Consider the following 20,712-nt stretch of genomic DNA (forward strand, 5'->3'; position numbering starts at 1 on the left):
GTGGCAACACTGGATTTTTATTTAAAAGTTTAGAATGGCCTTGGAGTAAAAATTGAAAAAGAAAAAAAAGACTCGAGACTGAGCCCCAGTTAAGTGGATGCGGGTGAGCAAGTTACTTATTATCTCTGAACTAATTTATCTTTCTAAAAAATGGGATACTATCTAGATTGGAAGACCGCTGTGAGGATTAAATGAGATGCTTGTCAGGTGTTTTACATAGTGCTTGGTCCACAGTTACTGTTCCATACATAGTGGTTAAAAAGATAAATAAAAGCCACTTTGGGGCTTTAAGCAAGGGAGTGGCTCAATCAGATGCCTGTTTTAAAATGTCGCTGGTGGCTGTGTGGAGAATGGACCGTAAGGGGACAAAAGTGGAACTAAGGGCACTAAGTTATCAGACCAGATATGGGTAGATCAGAGGGGTAAATCGACAGGACTTGGCAACCAGAGAAGTGAAGGCAGGCTTTTGGCTTGAGTATCTAAGTAAAGCTTTGGTTCCCATTCACTGAGAAATGGAAGGTAACAGATTCACGGGAGAAGATAGTGGGGGTTTTTTGAAGATAGTATTTTGATTCTTTTTTTTTTAAGAGATGGACGAACATTTTTAAAACTACTTGTAGTAAAACTATTAGAAAGTACACTTCAAAGGAATGCAGATGAAAGGAAATGGATGACATGAGACAGCAGCATGTTTTCATTGTTACTATATAGTTTATTTAAACCAAACTATGATAATACAGAGGAGAGACTGAGGTGGCAGCTGCCCAGAATCTTTGTGGATTAGAGATGCAAACTGAGGACAAGTCGATAACAGACAAGTCAGTTGCATAAATACAGAGAATGTCAAGACACAAGACATTTCACAGCTTTTTGCTTGGCGCTTCCATTTTAAACATATGTATGTTATGACTTTACATTTTAAATTACTGCTCCACATATTCTGTAACAATGGCTAAGGATGCAATGGATCCAATGTCCCCCTGACATTGGTCTGCAACATGGAACATTTCAGGGGGATACCAAACAAACTCTTAACACACAACATACGAAAAGATCCTAAAAAAAAAAAATCAGATTAATACAATGCTCTTCAGGTTATATGAGGAGGGCGAAAAGGAAAAACAACATATTAGGGGTCCTTTAAGTGGAGAGTATCTTGAGGTCTTAAAAGTGTCATTCCCTTCCTTCAAGGGGAAAACATTTTTTTAACTAATGGAAAAAAGAAAGCAACATTGTAACACCCTACAATGAGGAAAAACACTATCCTGACAGTGCTTAGATGCTTCCATATAATAAATACAGCGGGTAGCAAAGCAAATGTTACAAGTATTGGCTGGGTTCTTATTTCTATGCTTATAAAAAAAATATTAAGCTTCTTTGTGTAGACTGAACAGCGTTAGCCTGTGGGTGTTGGTCTTCGGTGCCTGTACACTGGTGGCTGTTTACATTCCAGGCCCACCCTTTAAGCAAGCTCCAGTGCCAGCTGTCTGTGGCTATTTCCCGGGGGTGGGGGGAGGCGTTCTCGTCTTCACTTTACTGTGGCAGGGTTCCTGGCTCCATTACATGCTCATGTGCTCCGGAAGAACGTATGAGATATCATCCCATGGGTGACGATACAGCCCCTGCTTCAGCCTCTTCTGATCGAGATAGTGTCCTAACATGAAGCAAACGCATCTTTTTGTTAAGAGTTGGTGAGTTTTTAAAATTTTGGTGAGGGGGAGGAGATAAGGAAGGGAAATCTTAACTAATACAAAACAAATGGGGAAGGACATCCCGATCCATCCCCCAGGCAGATGCCAGCCTTGGTAAAAGGGAACTATTGGACTTCATTCTGTTTTACTGGGCTGGCTATCAAACTCATTTCCAAGAACAAAGGAACAAAGATAAAGATAAGGCAGAAGTTTAAGAAAGGAAGGATTCGGAACAACGATTAAGACAATGTGTCATCTCTCTCACAGAAACTGGACACATAGGTTAAGTGGTATACCTGAACCATGGGGTAAAACAAACAAAAACAGAAACAGAAACAAAAAACACAAAAACAAACACACAGAACTCTTACTGCCAACTCACCAATGAAGCCCATACTCCTCCCCAGCACAAAGATGCCATTGAGGGCTCCAATGTCAATATATTCATCAGCTTCCTCCCTGCAACACACAATCCACTTGTAGTTTTACAGTGGCTCACATGACTGCCCTCCTCCCCAAAGAAAGTACAATTTCTGCCCAGGAATGAGAAGCTAGCTCTCTTTGAACTCAAAGTAGAAAAAAGGGATGTTCTGGATGGTAGGTGTAGAGGCACTGTTTTTCTTCTTTATACCTCTCCATATTTCCTAAATCCTCTCTAATGAGCATGCGTTGCTTTTAGAGTTGGGAGGAAACAAGAAAAATCAGTAGGCATTAGGAAGAAGAATACAGCTGCAAGCTCACCGAGTGAAGGACCCGCAGTTTCTGAGCATGTCTACAAATGCAACTCCAATTAAACCGTCTACATTCAGGATAAGGTTTGGTTTCTGGGAAGGCAAAAAAAATTCCAAGTATTTATCATTAGTACTCATTTTTGTTCCTCGTAATGTTCCACTATTACCATGACAACTATTACTACGAATTCCTGACCACCATTTAAAAGGCTCCCGCCAAAACATCCCAGTTGATTAGGAGAGACAGTGTCTTACTTAATTCCCAATGTCTAGCAAAGGACCCAACCCTTCGTTGACACTTAGTACGCCTGTTCAACTTAGTTAAACAACAGAAACAAAAGTTTCCAGAAAACCAGGTTCAATTTTAGCTGCACAGTCAAAATGTAACCTGGCTCTCATTTTCCCCGAGAAATTCAGCCAAAACTCTGATTCGGGCATTAGGGACATTTTCTTTTTTACCTTCGAGGTGGTAATCTTCTCTACTTCCAGGGCGTAGTCAAGCAGGGGTGTGGCAGGGAAGTGCTGTCTGACGTAATCTTTGAGGATCTGCACGCGCATGTCTGGGTTGTTTATCTAGGAAGTGACCCAAAGTTACAGAGGAACCCACTCTAACACTGCTGTTAAAAGACATGTTCCTGGGAATACCCTGGTGGTCCAGTGGTTAGGACTCTGCGCTTTCATTGCTGGGGCGTGGATCCCTGGTTGGGGAACTAAGATTCTGCATGCTGTGTGGCACGGCCAAAGGGGGAAAAAAAAAAAAAGATACGTTCATGCTTGTGTCTCACACAGGTGGACACAACTGTACGTGTCATATCCAGGAGGTGTGTTTCAGGGACTTGATCCACATGTATGATTCCATGCAGCACAGATCACGACACTGCTGTGGGGCTTAAGGTTTTTTGACGTCCTCTCATCTTATTTGAGCCTCAAAACCACCCGAGATGTGGCGATGTTGGGTAAGTCAGCCATAGGGTCAGGCAGCAGGGCTGGGCGCCTACCCTCCATGGGAAGTCTGAGGTTCTAGCCGCTAGCCATACTGCCCACCGGCTTGGCAACGTAGTCAAGCTGTAACCAAGTTCTAGGTTTTTAACTAAGCAAGCACGTGTTGGCAGTGGAGCAGCAAAGCATCCCTGAAATTCCAGGAAAACGTCTGGACCTGAGATGAATGGAGATGAACCTTCTGTTCAGAGACCCACACTAATCACCTGTTGGGGGGGGGGTAGTGAGACAGGTTAGGCGCCCGCCAAGTCCCGACCACAGGGACCTCTTCCCTTGGCCAAGACACGCAAGGTCAGGGTGGAGTCCAGGAAGGAAGGCACCCAAAGACTGGGCGTGGCAGCACAGGCCTGCCGCTAGCTGGGGAAGATGCCCTGCGCTGTGCGTGTGCCGTCTGCCTGGGAGGTGGCGATGGCTGAGCCAAGTTCTGTGAGCCCGGATGCAACATCCCTCAGAAGGAACCACTGTCCCTGGTTCAGCCTTTGCCATCCAGCTGCCTCTGGATCCACCCTGAGCTGGCCCAGCACGGGGATGCCTGGATCGCACGCATGACCCTCTTGTATTAATGTGAGTCATACACCCCGCTCAGAGCAGCAGAGTGAGGGCTCTGGAGCTACGGAGCCAAGGACCCCGAGCAGCTCCCCTTCTCTCGTTGCCTTTGATTTCTAAACACAGCTCACACAGGACACACAGAGGACTACCTGCCCTGTGAGAGACTCTATTAATTACTTAGAATAGTCACGCTGGCCTCTCCCAATCGGGCTGGCCCTGATTTTATTACTCTTCCTGCCCCAGTGGTGTCAGGCTTAACCACACTGACTCGCTTTGGCCGATGAAATGTCAGTGAAAAAAAGGGGCTGTGCAACGTCCAAACAGAAGCTTCAAGAGCTTTCTTGTGGTTCTGCCATAGCTGTTTTCCTTCTGACATGAGACCAGCACCTCCTGGATAGGGGCTGCTCCTTCGGTGGAGATGACAGAGCCGTCACCGCAGCCAACCCACAGTGGATGGAGGATGAGTAAGAAACGAACCTTTGCTGCTGTGAGCCACTGAGATTTTCGGAGTTGTTTGTTACAGCAACCTGCAGCATTATGTAGCCTATGGTGACCAATATGTCCCCTTAACCCTGACCTTAGTCCTTTCTCCTATTAAGATTCACCTGGGAAGCTAAAGTTACCAAGTTTCCAGCTCATTGTATTTTCACACCACAACTGAACACAATAAAAACTGTTTAAGGGCAGTCTGTATTATAATGGAAAAAAAGCTGCCTCGGGCTTCCCTGGTGGCGCAGTCGTTGAGAGTCCGCCTGCCGACGCAGGGGACACGTGTTCGTGCCCCGGTCCGGGAAGATCCCACATGCTGCGGGGCGGCTGGGCCCGTGAGCCATGGCCACTGAGCCTGAGCGTCCGGAGCCTGTGCTCCACAGCGGGAGAGGCCACAGCAGTGAGAGGCCCGCGTACCACAGAAAAAACAAAAAAACCCAGCTGCCTCAGTGCTGGCATCTGTCAACAAAGCTTTTCATGTTGGGAGCCGAGAGCCCGGCTGTGCCCAACTAGATCAGTGCTCTCTCATCCTCATCCACCCTGTAGATCCAGTGCCTTGAGAGCGACAACTTACCGATTTCACTCGGTGACCAATGCCCATGATGAGTTTTCCTTCCTTCTTCATCTTGTTCACAAACTCCATGGGGATGATGCCACTGTCGAAGGCCTTGCTGAACATCTTGGCTGCTGCATCCAGGGCACCCCCAAACCGGTCGCCCTATAGGAGAAGCCAGCCCATGTCGCCCCAAGCTGTCGGAGTCCCCTTCAGCTTCGCAGGCCAATCCGGCGTGCCCCGAACAGCCCCCGGCACGGGGCGTCACACTCCACGGCTCCCTCTACGACCCTCCTGCAGCCAGGCGGCATGATGCTAAAGCCTGGTGTCCCTGCTGTTTACCTCCCAGGATGACGGTACTCACGATGGTGAGCAGTCCCGAGGTGAGGCTGGAAACCAGGTCCTTCCCGGCCCGAGCGCAGATGATGGTGTTGTGAGCCCCAGAGACGGCTGGCCCGTGATCAGCCGTCACCATCAGGCACATCTCAATGAACTGGCAGGAGTACTTGGGCAACCTGGAGGGGGGCGTAAAGGAGTGAAGGGGAGAGGACAGGAGAGCTGGAACAAAGGCAAGAGGCTGAACGGGAGATACGCTGACAAGGCCACGGTCCTCCTGTCTCCCGTCTCCTTGAACAAGTCACTCAAACTCAAGAAAGGCAGCGACCTCCCAGTCCAGGCCTAATACTATCTTACAACTCCAAGGCAGCACCCTCTGATTCCTGAGTGGCTCTGGATGTCGCCCAGATCAAATACTGCTTTTAGAACTGAGGTTAGCAAGCAGGGTTTGAAATCTCTTCTTTAGGCAGTTTTCAGCCTGAGTTGCTGTGACAGGATGTGACCTTTTTTGTGGTTACTGCTCTCCACATGCCAGACAGAGAGGAGGTGAGATCCCTGTCCCTTTCACAGTGCACAGTGATCAGCCTCCCAGCTGATGATTAAGAACAAAGTCTGGGGAACTCCCTGGCGGTCCAGTGGTTAGGACTCCATGCTTTCACTGCCGAGGGCACGGGTTCAATCCCTGGTTGGGGAACTAAGATCCCGCAAGCCGTGCGGCGCAGTCAAAAAAACCCCCCCAAAACAAGATCCCACATGCTGAGCGGTGCAGCCAAAAAAAATCCCCCAAAACAAGAAAACAAACAAAAACCAAAGTCTGGAGCCGTGGGGACGCAAGAGCACACACAGTAAAACCTGCTCGGGTGTTACAACCCTTGAACTTTTCCCAAAGGGTCCAAAGCAGGACCAAGACCCATCTCTCTTCAGGTGAGGGCAGGACACAAACCAAGACCTCCACCTGGCTTTCTGCCCAGAGCCACTCCAAGCCAGGGCTCTGTGAACATGTACTCATCGGCCTCCTTGCCCAACTGTCAGTCCCAGGGGAGGGCTAAGCTTGGGAGCTGCAGAGAAAAGCAATTTTTTTCTCCCTGCAGGCTGATGAGACACAGATTTACAGAGGACACAACACAAGGTACTTTAACCGTGCCAGTTCAGCACTCCAGCAGGCCTGCGCTCCTTAAGCTACGGGGCGCCTCTGACCTCCTCTGCGAACCCCTACCTTTCTCTCAAAGAGGCCTGCATTCAACTCTGGCCCGTTTCTTTAAAAGTTCCCATGGGAAAGGGGCTGATACAAGATCCCTGATGAGGTCATTGCTTTCTACTTCTCTTGGTTAAGGCTGGCCTTTCTGTCCTTGGAAGACCTAGGACCAGCCTTTATCTCTTTTCTCTGACCTTTCAATTGATCTGTGGCCATAAAGAGTGGACCTGGACATGGTCTCCAAGGCTGCCCACTCCCACTCCCTTGTCAGGGGAAGAAAATTAACTCTGAGTCACGGGGCCCTGCCATCTTCTGCCCTCCACGCCTCACCTTTTCTGGAACCAGAGGAGGCCGAGGACCCCGCCGATGCCCATCTCCTCCTTGAAGACCTCAGTGATGGGCATGCCCGCGTAGATGAGCTCCTGGCCTCGCTCATCACAGATGCTGGTCATGAACGAGGCAGGTTTGCGGATCAAGCCCAGCTCCTGAGCAGAGATGGGGGCAGAGGCAAGCAGGGCTGTGGTGACCACAGAGATTTTCCCACAACAGCCCCACTGTCTGTGCCCAGAACCAGTGTCCCAGGCAGGTCTCAAATTCTGGCGGCCAAGCAACGGCTCTCAAAGTCCTCCCAAGAAGGAAACGCAAAAGCCCTTTTATTAGATCATGTGGGGCGTAGAAAATAGGAGCAGTCACGCCATGGCACCCACTCAGCCTGGGCACTGTTGCTGGTCTTTACCAAGCGTTTGCGGGCCCAGGCAGTTCGCTAAGCTGTTGCAATCCAGGGGTTCATTTTAACCTCACAAACAGAGTAACCAGTCCCAGGTCACCTGGCTAAGCAATGGAAGAATGAATCCCAAGGGACAATTTTTAAACTACTCTACACACAGCTACCAGTCCCCCAGCAAAACAATGAGGCACATGGCTGGGAAAATGGGGAATCCCCTCAACACGTCCTTTCCCTGGGGGAGGGGACTGAGCTCCTGAATCCTCCGTTTCCAGAGTTGGGGCACAACAGGGGTAGCATCAGCTAACTCTGTCCAAGCCCATTTCTTCAATTATCCCTTGTGAACTTAAGAAATGCTTTTAAGTTATGTTTTAATAGAAGCAACATGAATACATCCTTTTAAAACATCCACACTAGAACAGCTAAAATCATGTTGCCTTTGACCTCCACCCCATCTTGGTTTTCTGCCTTCGTGTTTCTTAGTTTAGTGGACATCTTTCTTGACCTTTCTTTCTCCACTTTTATTTACACGCATAGACACGTGGAGAAGAGACAACGGTGTTTTGCGTGCCTACATTTTTCATAATCATAATATAAATACTGTTCTATAATGTGCTGGTCATTCAATGAATCGGAGCTCTACACATGTCAGCACATACGTAAATCTAGTTCATTCCTTTTAACTACTGTAGAGTATCCCCTCGTATGACAATCCTACAGGTTGGCCATTCCTCCACTGATGACCATCAACTGATGACCATCAACATCAACCATCAAGAAAAATATTCTTGATGAACACGTGTGTGTACGTGTGTGTACACGTGTGTGTACGCAAGCATTTCCCTGAAGGAGCTTTCCAGACTTGGAACGGCCGGGCCATAAGGTAGGAGTGCTGTTAAATTGGATTGACATTACCCAACTGCCTTTCACAAAGGCTGTGTCAATTCCACTCTCGCCACCAATGAATGAATGTAGCAGCCTCCTCACACCCATACAAACAACGTATCAGAGAACTGTTTTTTTTTTTTCTCTTTGCTGACCTGTAGAGCAAAATTGGTGTCACAGCTTCTACTTTGGTTTTTTTATAGAGTGAAGTTGAGCATCACTTTATGTTGAAAGGACATCTCCTATCCATTTTTCTAATGGGTACTGGTCTTTTAAAAATTGATTTTCTAGGGACTTCCCTGGTGGCACAGTGGTTAAGAATCCACCTGTCAGTGCAGGGGACACGGGTTCGATCCCTGGTCCAGGAAGATCCCACATGCCGCAGAGCAAGTAAGCCCGTGTGCCACAACTACTAAGCCTGTGCTCTAGAGCCCACGAGCCACAACTACTGAGCCTGCGCTCTAGAGCCCGCGAGCCACAACTACTGAGCCCGTGTGCCACAACTACTGAAGCCTGCGCGCCTAGAGCCTGTGCTCCACAAGAGAAGCCACCGCAATGAGAAGCTCGCGCACCGCAACGAAGAGTAGCCCCCGCTCGCCGCAATTAGAGAAAGCCCGCGTGCAGCAACGAAGACCCAACGCAGCCAAAAATAAGTAAATAATTTATAAATTATTTTTTTAAAAATTGATTTCTAAGAGTTCTTGTATATAAGAAAATTCGCTCTTTATCTATGCCCCCGCCTTAGACAAGTAGCCTGAAATCTCTTAGCAGGTGCAAACAGCTCTAGAGGACATCGTCTGTCCCCAGCCCCCGTCCCCAGGTCAGGCCACACAGCTGTGGGAGATACATGCCGCCCCTTGCCCTCCTGGGCCCTGCATTTGTTTCACCTGCTGGTCAAAAGGGGCCACCTCACAAGCTCCAGTGCACCTTGCCCACACAGTCAGGGACACACGTGGCACCTACCCTGGCCCAAGAGTAGTCCATGGGCACTGTCGGAGGCGGCACCTCCTGAGCAGGTATGATGACCCCTCTGGCCACGAGATCCTCGTACACGGACCTGGGAGGCAGGGGAAGGGGAGGAGAAAAGACATCCATGTGGATTTTATTCTTCTGGGCTCTTTAAGCTGCCCCACGAACGCTCCTCCCTCTTACCCCAGAGTTTCCCAGCTCTGTATCCCCTCCTGTCAGCAGTTACCAGGTGGATTCCCGAGAACTAAACGAAAACAGGTTCTAGCCAAGGCCTGCCCCACCGCCTCTGAATGGGGCTTTAGAGAAGGCTGAGAATCAGGAGGCCATGGAAGGCCAGAGGGAAGGAACGGGAAGAGACAATAGCTTATCTAGCAGCTCTTTATCAATTGGTTTGAGATGACATTTTCTAATGTTTCTATGCCCTTCTCTCATTTATGGCCCACCAACTATGTAGGCTCAGAAACGGAATGTTTTTAACACCAGTCTGAACAGCGCGTAACTGCTGCTCCTAGAAACAAAACAAAATGAAAGCCAAAAAGAAAGCATTTTGCACCATCCGTAGAGCTGCCTTAGACACCTGAGAGGGTCCAGGAATATCAGACACCTATATTTTGGAGAGGGTGCTGTCCTCGGGAGGGAATGGGAAAGGGACAGGGAGGTGGCATGCTCCACCAGCTCCGCGTACTGGATGATCTCTCCAAGCTCATCGAAGCTCCGGGGCACAAACACTCCAGCCTCCTTCAAAGCCTGGTTTTTGGCTACTGCAGTTTCAGAAGCCTGGTTGGCACAAGCTCCAGCGTGGCCGAACTGCACCTGGAAGGCAAAGGAGAACGGCTTTACCAGGCCTGTGAATCCCCCGAAAGAGAGGACAAAGGCTCCTGGGACCATCGGCACTGATTATAGGCCGGACCCCACTCAGTGCTCTATGTGAATCACTTCAAGCCTCCAGAAGGCTCAATAAATAGGCACGACGGCTGACTCTCATTCACAGATGAGAACCCGAGGCAGCAAGCAGTTCAAGGGCTTACTCAAGGTCACACAGCTGGTGCACTACACCCAGGACACCAAGCCAGGTGCCCAACTCCACAAACACCTTCATCTGGCTTCCCCTGGGGCACTTGTTGGGGTGGGGGTAGGGAGACAGAGAATAGCCATTAGTTTCGAGCAACTGTGAGAAGTTACAAACTGCCAACCTTAGCTAAGCTGAGCTTATAGGCAGGATCTGACTGTCCTGCGCATACTCTGTATAAAGGATGTACCCTTATTAAGCAAAACAGAACACCAGAAGTATCATTAAAAATACAAATGGGACTTCCCTGGTGGCGCAGTGGTTACGAATCCGCCTGCCAATGCAGGGGACACGGGTTCGAGCCCTGGTCCGGGAAGATCCCACATGCCGCGGAATAACTAAGCCCGTGCGCCACATCTACTGAGCCTGCGTGCCACAACTACTGAAGCCCGCGCGCCTAGTGCCCATGCCCAGCAACAGGAGAAGCCACCACAATGAGAAGCCCGCGCACCGCCACGAAGAGTAACCCCCGTTCGCCGCAACTAGAGAAAGTCTGTGTGCAGCAACGAGTACCCAATGCAGCCAAAAACAAGTAAATAAATTAATTAACAACAACAACAACAAATTTCCAGCTTCTTTTAAAAAGTCAGATTTTGGGCTTCCCTGGTGGCGCAGCGGTTGCGAGTCCGCCTGCCGATGCAGGGGACGTGGATTTGTGCCCCAGTCCGGGAGGATCACACGTGCCGCGGAGCGGCTGGGGTCGTGAGCTGTGGCCGCTGAGCCTGCGCGTCCGGAGCCTGTGCTCCGCAACGGGAGAGGCCACAACAGTGAGAGGCCCGAGTACCACAAAAAAAAAAAAAAAAAGTCAGATTTTGCACCATTTGGCCTGTACTGTATTCCTACTTAGCAACAATCACAGGGAGCCAATTAGCTATTGCCCCCTTCCACCTGAGCATGAACTAAGATTAAACTATAAACTCAATAGAATATGGAGGGGTAACTGGTTATGGGGAGTGAGAGAGAAGAGAAAACCAATCAGAAGAGCTATGTGTTACCTGCTGTCTCTGATTCAGCAACAAGGAAAAGGAATTAACCTATTGAAACGTGGTATAAAACCCTGATTAGGGCAGGTGTGGTGGGTAATCATAACAATACGTTCCCTGTTTAAATAACACTGTGTCCAGGCACTTTTCTAAGAGCTTTGCAAATGTCATCATTCAGTAGCTATGACTGTTTCCTCTCAACAAGGAAATGGAAGCACAGAGGGGTAGAGTCACTTGCCCAAGGTCACACAGGTAGTACGTGGTAGCATTTGAACCAGGCAATGTGGCCTCTCACTGTGCTCTAGCACGACATATAACAAAAGGGGCTCAAGCGTTGAAAAGGTTAGGAGCCACTGCTCCAGTTAGCGAGGCTTGAAGACACATGCTTCAAAGTGGGTTCCCAATGCCTTCTTTAGCATTTAATCTGCATGGGTGGATGGGGTGGGAAGGAGGGTCTGTACTCACATAAACTTAGAGAACACTGCGTCCAAGGAAGTTAAGCAAGTGTAACTCAGATTTCTCAAAGCTAACACTAAAGCTTTTAGAAGGGAGAGAGATGATATTGCATGTTCATAATTTACAGAAGCTTCCCGTTGTTTGTTTTGGGGACCACTGCTACAGGACCAGTGTTGTGTGAAAATGCCACCTTACCACTGTCCCCTTGTCTCTACTCCCATAGCCCAGTTCTCAGTTCAGTTTCCCCGAGGCACTGAACTGAGGATTTTACCTAGCTCATCTCCTCTACAGGGCAGAAAGCTCTGCAAAGTCATATGACCTGTTCAAGAAATCAAAAAGCACTTATTAGCTGGCCTGTCAAGGTACTATTCTACATTTGTATATCCTTGAAACTACACAAAGAAAGTTGTTAAAAAAACGAATCAAAAAGCAGAACACCTTGAGGACCTGCCCTACCCACGGGGCGATGCTGAGCACCTGGCCAGAAACAGAAGAGCAGGGTCCTTGCCCTCTAGGAGGTGCCCTCGGCATAACGGGAGTGGGGAGGTGGGGGGCTCGTATAAAGCAGAGCTGGTGAAGAGAAACCCTGGAGGGAAGGGAGGAATTATTTTTGGCTGTTGTGGTGGAGGGGAGAGCAGCCGTGAAGAAAGAGAATCAGGAAGAGCTTCATGGAACAGGTGTGTTGAAGAATGGAAATGAGTATTTGCCAAGACCTGTATGTGGCAGACCTTTACAGTTACCTTCTTATGTAAGTCAGGCAACAATCCCGAATCATCCCCTTTTTACAGCTCAGGAAACTGAGGTACGGAGAGGCTAAACGACTTGCCCCAGTCACACAGATCCACCAAGAGCTGATTCTCAAGCCTGTGAGAGTGGAGCTCAGCCCTGGACGATGGGCAGGATTCCGTGACCTGCTCCCTCCCGTTTCACTTACTTAGAAAACAGATACATACACGCACGCAGTTCATAGTTACACCAGATGGATCCTATGATAAGCATTTATCGCACCCTGCCCCTTCTTAGAGTCAACATAACCTGAACTCTGTCGACATCTCAAAATCCACCTCATTCTTCTCCTGCCTGGTTCCCAATTACGTGGCCGTGCCGTGAGGACACAGTCCCCTCCCGACCAGCGTTTAGGGTGTTTCCTTTTCTTGCCATCGCAACACTGCAGTGAGCATCCTTGTACACATACCTTGAAGTATTTTTGCACGCAGACCCACAGAGTAAATTTGCAGGAATGGAACTGCTGGTTCAAAAGAGGTGCATTTTACAACCGGACAAAATACTGCCACTTGGAGGTGGGCAGGACTCTGAAGGGGAAAGGCAAGCAATCCGGGGGAAAGGAGAGGGTGACAGGCTAACTCGAAGAATTGAGGGTTTAAGCGTAGGGATTATCATTGCTGCAGGAATCCTTGATGGCCGAGTTTTATTTCATATACACAGAGCAGAGGTCAAGGCCTTACACGCAGAGCCTGCTCAGCCACTGATGAACTGATGGGTGACAGGTGGTGGTTTCCTCGGTTTCATCCTCACCAGGTGGGCCATCTTCGAGATAGAGGATTGTCTAAGCTGGACTACAGGGGCTGAGGTCTGGCCGATCCCACCCAGCAGGAGTCCGACAGCTCAGAGCTTTTCTATCTAACGTCCACTACAGGCTGTACTTACTTCTGCCCACAGGCACTGTCACAGGCATCCGGTCATATTAACACATACAGAGGTTTTCTTCTACAGCTTCTCCCCGTGCAGAACTTCCCACCACCGCCCTCCCCAGCTCTGAGCCTAGGGTGTGTCCTCTCCCTCCCAGGCCTCCCTCTCGCTCAGCAAACTCCTCCTTATTCCTTAAGGAGCGGTTCGTCTTCTCCAGGAAGCCACCTAAACTCCTCCAGGCAGTAAATTGCTCCTACTCTGAGAAGGGACTCAGAGCCTTGTTCTGGCCTTAATCTGGCTACGAGTTTGTCTCTTCCAACTGGATTTTAGCTTCTAGAGAGCAGGGCCCCAGCTGGACCTTGTAGGAACCAAGCAGGTAATAAACGTTTATCGAAGGAGCCAGCTGCTTCATAAGACGACCACACGGCTCCCCGCAGACGCCCCCCCTCTCGGCCTCCCTGCCCAGCAGGGATCTGTCATGGCTATACCTCGGAGGAGAACATGGTGGCACAGGTCCCGATGCACCAGCAGACCACGGGCTTGGTGATGCGGCCCTCCTTGATGCCCCGGCAGATCTTATATTCCTCCGTGCCTCCTATCTGCCAGAGAACAGGGAACGAGAAAAAGCCCCCAAGTCAGTGGAACCCATTCTGAGTTGCACCTAGAGCAGCAATGCAGCAGGAAATCTGTCCCACATCAGGTAGGGGCCAGGGTCATCAGGTGTCCCGAGTTAGAACTTGGCTAGAAAATGAGGGGACATGGGCTTTGGCCTGGAAGATTGAGATTAGATGCAAGGAAGAATGTTTAAAGGGCAGTGGGTATCCTCGGAGAGTCCCCGGAACTCCCCTTTCCTGATCTAAGGGTATGAGATAATTTAGGACCAGACCTGATCAGGGGCACAAGTAAGAGAGGCTCTTTGACTCCAGCTACCCACTGCCCACCAGGGACAGACTGGGGCCAGCCAGTGAAAGCTTCTCCTCTGCTGGCACTAAAATATCTTGTGCCACTGAGAGGCAAGAACTTCTCTCCTAGGAACAAACATGGCAGTGTTAACCGTGGCAGCCTCTAAGCCCCAGTGTCTAGGGAGTAGGATTACCAGGGACTGCCACTTTCAGTTATAGATAACCAAAATGCGTGAATTTTTTAAAAACTAAAATCATCGTTACTTTTATAATCAGAAAAAAAATTTTTTTTACTTTAATAATCAAGTAACCTTTTCTTTTTTAATTGAAGTATAGCTGATTTACAGTGTTGTGTCAATCTCCGCTGTAAAACCATTTTTTAAAAATAACTCACCTCTCCAAGAACCACAATCATTTTGACTCCTGGAGTGTCCTGGTAACGTAACACATGATCCATGAACGTTGAGCCGGGGTACCTGGTGAGAACAGGGAGGATATTCATGAGCAGGAGACTCGGTGAGGTGAGGTGTGTGTACCCGTGTGGGAAGCACACCTGTACTAAGAACACTGTGGGGTTTTTTGTGGGTGTGGATGCCCAGTGAGGGTCCAGAGATGCCTTAGCAATAACGGGGGAGGGGGAGGTAGTAAATGGGGCACAAGGGAAGGGAAGGAAGAGGAATTAGTGAGCCCAGAGAAGTTCATACGGCAGTAAGAGATGTCTCGAGAGCACATGTGGGGTGATTTTAAAATATGTCCACAAGTTCTTTGAAAAATGTGGAAACTCATGCCTCTCCTCCTGAATTTGGGTCGAGTTTAATGATTAGCTTCTAAGGAACAGAATATGGAGGAAGTCATTCTGTAACATTGACTTCCAAGGCGGGGTCATAAAAAAATTGCTTCTGTCCAGCGCTCTCCCCTGAATCGCTCGCTCTAGGGGAAGCCAGCCGCCGAGTCTTGAGGACTCTCAGCAGCCTGTGCAGAAGCCCACAGAGAAGAACCACCTGCCGGCCACGTGGATGGGTCAACTCCAGCGTGCCACACCTGACCGCCTCAACAGAGAGCCACTTGCCAGAACCGCCCAACTGAGCCCTGACGCCTAACGCACAAGAACCATGAGGGTACACGTTTATTGTTGTTTGTAGCCACTTTGTTTTGGGGTGACTTTTTTTAATACAAAGCAAAAGATAATTAATACAATGTGCCAAGCTATATCCTAGGCGATTGCTAGAAAGTCTATGTATAAACCAAAATATTTTTTTAGATTTTCTACTGTCACATGAGTTTGCAAAAGAGTTGTTTAAGGCCAAGTAAGCTTCAGATCTACAAGGTCCTTGTAGATCTTCGAGTGCTTCTGATATGCTCAGGGGCATTTAAATCCCAAGAGGACAGTATAACTGGCAGCACTGCCCAGACCCGTCTGACCCAGAGCCTTTCGTCAGGGAGCACCTGGGGACTAGGGTCCCAAGGCCACCTCCCTGAAGACCTCTCCCTTCTCACACAGTTGTTCCATTTGAAATGACTTGGCGGAGCCAGAAAGCCTTGACAAGGTGACTCACTCTCCCAACAGCTTTTGCTTTCTGAGCCAAACAGTTGCAGTAGTGACAGCAGTAATAACAGTAAACAGTAATGGCTAACATTTATTATGGTAATAAATACCAGGCATTGCTCGAAGACATTACTCAATTGATGACCTACTGATTACTGTTCCTACTAACAAAAATAATGAGGACACTATCTGCGAAATAATAAGAAATATGTATGTCTCTGCTCCCAGTTACTGACACGGAGCTCTGAGAACCCTTGTAATCTCCTGAGTGACCAGGGGCGCTAGGAGCATCGTCTGTTCTGATATTTGGTCTTTGACACCGGTTCCTGACACAGCCCTCCTAAAAACTTTGTAATTTCCTTAGTCATGGGGGTGATAGGAGTGTCTTTTGTTCTCATGAGGCAACTCTTGGAGGGCTCCTGCGGTGTGCTCACCAGAGAAGGCAGGGAAGCTCCTCGCACCCAACATGCCTTGCCCTATGCACCTCTTCCATCTGGTTGTTCCTGAGTTGCATCCTTTTGTAATAAGCCGGTAAGCTAGTGAGCAAACTTTTCCTGAGTTCTGTGAGCCCTTCTAGCAAATTTTCGAACTCGAGGAGGGGGTCATGGGAGCCTCTGATTTATAGCCGGTGGTCAGAAGTACCAGAGGGCTGGACTTGTGACTGACATATGCAGTTGGGGGCACTCCTGTGGGACTGAGCCCTGAACCTGTGGGACCTGATGCTATGATGCCATCTCGAAGTAGAATGTCAGAATTGAACTGAATTGTAGGACCTCCAGTTGCTATCTGCAGAGAATCAGAGAACTGCTTGGTGTGGGAAAATCTGGCCACATTTGTGGCCAGAAGTATGAGTATGGTAGTGAGTAAAGGAACAGTTTTTCCTTTCACTCTTATTAACTACAACTAGCACTGAGTACTAACTAAGCACAGGCCCTGTGTTAGTCTCATTTAATCCTCCAACAACCCCAGGAGGTAGAGATTATGACCTTACCCATTTGCTACGTAAGGCTGATGGAGGTCTAGGGAGGGTTGGAAACCTGCCCAGGATTGCCCCCACCCCGCCCCCCAAACAGGGAAACTGGGATTTGAACCCCCAGGGTCTGATTTCAGAATGAGCCCTGCTAAGCAGTGCACTCTGCTGCCACCCTCCGGCCGCAGCTCAGACAACAAAGGGAATTACCCCCAAAGCCCAAACACCTTTTAAAACACCTTCCTGTGTTTTTCTCTGTATTTTCTGATCTTATGCTCATGTTGGTCCTGAGACAGAGAAGAGATGCCCCACTTTATGGACTTAAGCAACATCCCTGTGTGCATGGAGCTCAGCGGCGGGTGGCGAGCAGAGATAGAGGACCTAGCGCCCTGCCCCTCAGCTGATCACCTGTCCCCGCCGATGGCCACGCCCTCGTAGACGCCATCCGTGGTCCGAGAGATGATATTGTTGAGCTCGTTGGACATGCCGCCCGAACGCGAGACATAGGCCACGCTGCCGGGGCGGTACAGCTTGGAGGCCAGGATGTTGTCCAGCATCCCGCCCGTGTTCCCGATCTTAAAGCACCCGGGCTTGATGCCACCAACCTGCAGGGGCGGAAACCGCGGTCAGGGAGGAGGGCGGGCTGATTGACCATAGAGCTCGGGGGGGTGGTCACAGAGCCCAGGATTACCCGCCCAGCCCACCCTGGCCAGCACCTGCATGTCGGGGTTCCTGCTGAGGAAGACTCTCTTCTCCCATCAAGAGACATCACACAGAAAAAAGGGAGCCTTATTGGTAAAACGTGGCTTACGACTGCAGATTTGGAGGTGTACACTCAGGGTCAGGTCGCCTCTTCTGCTCCAAAAGGGCAACAGCACCCAGTAAAAGTGTCTGATGCAAGTGTGCACCTCTGCTCAAGATCACCCTCTGTCTCCAAGATGAAAGGTCCCTTGCTTAGCTCAAAAAGCTTACGCTTGAGGACATGGGGAGGGGGAAGGGTAAGCTGGGACGAAGTGAGAGAGTGGCATGGACATATATACACTACCAAATGTAAAACAGACAGCTAGTGGGAAGCAGCCGCATAGCACAGGGAGATCAGCTCGGTGCTTTGTGACCACCTAGAGGGGTGGGATAGGGAGGGTGGGAGGGAGACGCAAGAGGGAGGGGATATGGGGATATATGTATACGTACAGCTGATTCACTTTGAGATACAGCAGAAACACACCATTGTAAAGCAAGTATACTCCAATAAAGATGTTAAAAAAAATTCTTAGCTTCAGCCAAATTTTTAAGGCAACAACTAAATAAAAACAAACAACAAAAACAAAAAAACATTCACGGGGCCATTTTTTCTTATGTAAAGGCCTTTGGGTCAAAAATAAGGTCCCTAGGTAGATTCTTCTTTGGTTTACAGTTGAAGGAATAATCAAAGACCATGCTATGGTTGTCTGAGGGTGGACACTTAAAAAAATCGTCAGCCCCTCGAAACTGTAAAGGTGATGTGGTCTGCGGAGACAGCCCTTTAAAAAATTAACTGGAAGCGGACAGGGAATTCCCTTGCGGTCCAGTGGTTAGGACTCAGTACTTCCACTGCCAGGGCCTGGGCTCGATCCCTGGTTGGGGCACTAGGATCCTGTAGGCCGCACGGCGCAGCCAGAAAAAAAAAATTCACTGGAAATGGACAGCCTGACTTTCAACAGGTACTCTCTCAATCTTTTCAAACTAGATGGGAGACAGTAGCGTCAGCAATGAGCTTCCTACGGGCCCAGAAGTGGAAGGGATGCTCACGGTGGCAGGTCCAATGATGGTCACTCCCTTCTGCTCTGCCTTCTTGATCAGCTTCCTCGTGAGGGCCTCGGGGATGCCTTCAGCTATGATGGCGATGGTCCGGATCTAGGGCACGAGGATAGTCCCTTCCCGTTATCATTTCACCACTTGAGATGTCGAGGCAGTGACCATTCCAGAACCCATCTCCCAGGCCCCCTTCCAGGAGTAATGATAACAATATGCACCCCCTTCTTCCCACAGGCCTCTGTTCCTACCCTGCTCATTCAACCCTCCCCCCAAAGAGAGGCACCCAAAACTGCGCTCCATTGGTTAACACCACAGTGAGTCAGTAACCAAGTGGAACAAATGTTTCTGAAAACTTGCTGTAGTCAAAACTGTTATATTCTCACCTATCCAAAAACTCATGAGACTCAGCCCCACCTGTTTCCCACGTGTCCAGGTGCCGGAGCATAAAGCAGCTATCCAGGGCTATCCCTGCTGTGCCCTCTGAGGCTCTGACTCTACACCCCCACAGGACAAAACCTTGATAGAAACAAGCTGCTTCCACACTTGGACCAGAGAGTGGGCTGAGGGAGAAGCCAGAGGGGGTTGGCGGGTGGGGGGGTGGGAAAGATCCAAGGCAAACTTTTTCTATAAAGGGCCAGATAGTGTTTTGGGGTCTGTTGGTCATGTGGTCTCTGTGGTAACGACTAAATTTTGCCTCTGCAGCATAGAAGCAGCCACGGACAATACGTAAATGAGTGAGCATGGCTGTGTTCCAATAAAACTTTATTTACAACAGGCAGGGGGCTGGGTTTGGCCCTTGCACTGTAGTTCACCAACCTCTGTTCTAAACTAGAAAAGCCACTCATTTTTAGCAGGCGTGTTTTCTTTTTTGCTTCATCGAGATATCAAAACAAGTTTACTCCAGTCATAAACTGAAGTAAGCCAGTCTGGGATCAGACAATAATTTTGAACAGAAAACTCAGTATCTTAATCCCTAAGGGCTCTTACAAATCAGTAACAAAAAAGATAAACAGCTCAACAGAGAAAAAGGAGGCGAGGCCATGTCACAGAATGCAAATGGCCAATACATATTTTTGAAGCTCATCTTAGTTAATAATCAAAGATACGCAAATTAAATAGAATGCCTATCATTTTGTCAAGTATGTACGTTCTTTACGTCCAAGCGTTCAATGTTGGCAAGGGTACAGAGAAACAGGCATTCTCATGCTAGTGATGGGCGTTTACGTCCCCAGTTCTGGCCTTTGCTGGAGGGCCCCTGGGCAGGATGGATCAAAGGCTTTCAAATCTCCACATTCTGATGCAGCAGTTTGACCTCGAGACATTTACGCTGGGGAAACAATTAAGGATCTATGCTCATCGTGAGACTTGAAAAAGCAAAAATGATGTTGCTGGTAAGTACTGATGTGGAAAGAGTCACTGAAGGATTATAAGATAGATACAGCGTTATTCCATTTGTTCAAACCCAGAAAAAGTTGTGAATAAGGATGTACTCAAACATCAGCAGCCATATTTCTGGGAAATGAGACCCGAGGTATTTACCCTCTTTTTCTTACTATCAGCATTTAATTCTTTTCTATAATTAATACGTAACAATTTTACAATAAGCAAAAAAAGGGCTTTTGATCCCGTTTTGAAAGCCAGTCTCAGCACAGAGAGGACCTGGTGGAGGCAGACGACCCCGACTGACTCTCTGCCAGCCCGGGTAAGCAGCCCACCAACCCTTGGTGACTACCTTGCCTCCTGAAGATCAGGTCTCCAACCACTATCCCCCAAATCACTGGCCAGTCCCGAGTCCCAAGGCCTTTGTCGCAGCGGACGCCATTCAGGGTGCCCCTGCCTCCCGCCCCAGGGCGCAGCGAGCTACCTGTGCGTGATTCATGGTCTCCATGGTGCTGTCATAGGCTGAGCGCAGGGAGGCAAAGCTGATCAGCACATCCACCTCCGGGTGCTTCTTCATGGCATCAGCCATGTTCTTGAAGACGGGGATCAGGATCTCCTTGTGACCCCAGTAAAACTTCTGTTTGTGGTCCCCGCTGTGAGGAAGGCAGAGGAGGGGTCAGGACACTCTTAACCTGCCAGGGCTCGGGAGGGGCTTCACCCGGAAGGCGGAAAGGCAGGGTCTGCCTTCAAAGAGTTTAGTCTGTGGGGGAAAAAGATCCCCCAGGAACATCGACCGCCCCGTCTGGGGTGGGCAGATGCTTCTTGGGCAAAGGGGACAATC

The 20,712-nt window shown here is 49.1% G+C and overlaps 1 protein-coding gene across 3 annotated transcripts in view; it reads right to left on the reverse strand.

The window, feature by feature from the left end:
* Nucleotides 1-688: 688 nt before the first annotated feature.
* The window catches only part of ACLY (ATP citrate lyase), a 42,221-nt gene continuing 22,197 nt past the window's right edge, over nucleotides 689-20,712 (reverse strand). For all 3 annotated transcript variants that reach the window (XM_060135897.1, XM_060135896.1, XM_060135898.1), the window contains 14 exons: nucleotides 20,356-20,524; nucleotides 18,486-18,590; nucleotides 17,106-17,302; nucleotides 14,576-14,657; nucleotides 13,768-13,878; nucleotides 9,807-9,934; nucleotides 9,116-9,209; nucleotides 6,874-7,028; nucleotides 5,377-5,527; nucleotides 5,034-5,177; nucleotides 2,882-2,995; nucleotides 2,433-2,515; nucleotides 2,074-2,150; nucleotides 689-1,654 (listed from right to left, as the gene is read on the reverse strand). In XM_060135897.1, coding sequence (XP_059991880.1) covers nucleotides 1,560-1,654; nucleotides 2,074-2,150; nucleotides 2,433-2,515; nucleotides 2,882-2,995; nucleotides 5,034-5,177; nucleotides 5,377-5,527; nucleotides 6,874-7,028; nucleotides 9,116-9,209; nucleotides 9,807-9,934; nucleotides 13,768-13,878; nucleotides 14,576-14,657; nucleotides 17,106-17,302; nucleotides 18,486-18,590; nucleotides 20,356-20,524 — 1,705 coding nt within the window. In that variant the 3' untranslated portion in view covers nucleotides 689-1,559. The remainder of the gene's footprint in view (nucleotides 1,655-2,073; nucleotides 2,151-2,432; nucleotides 2,516-2,881; nucleotides 2,996-5,033; nucleotides 5,178-5,376; nucleotides 5,528-6,873; nucleotides 7,029-9,115; nucleotides 9,210-9,806; nucleotides 9,935-13,767; nucleotides 13,879-14,575; nucleotides 14,658-17,105; nucleotides 17,303-18,485; nucleotides 18,591-20,355; nucleotides 20,525-20,712) is intronic.

The sequence above is a fragment of the Lagenorhynchus albirostris genome, chromosome 20 (genome assembly GCF_949774975.1).
Source record: "Lagenorhynchus albirostris chromosome 20, mLagAlb1.1, whole genome shotgun sequence".
In the NCBI taxonomy this organism is placed as follows: Eukaryota; Metazoa; Chordata; class Mammalia; order Artiodactyla; family Delphinidae; genus Lagenorhynchus; species Lagenorhynchus albirostris.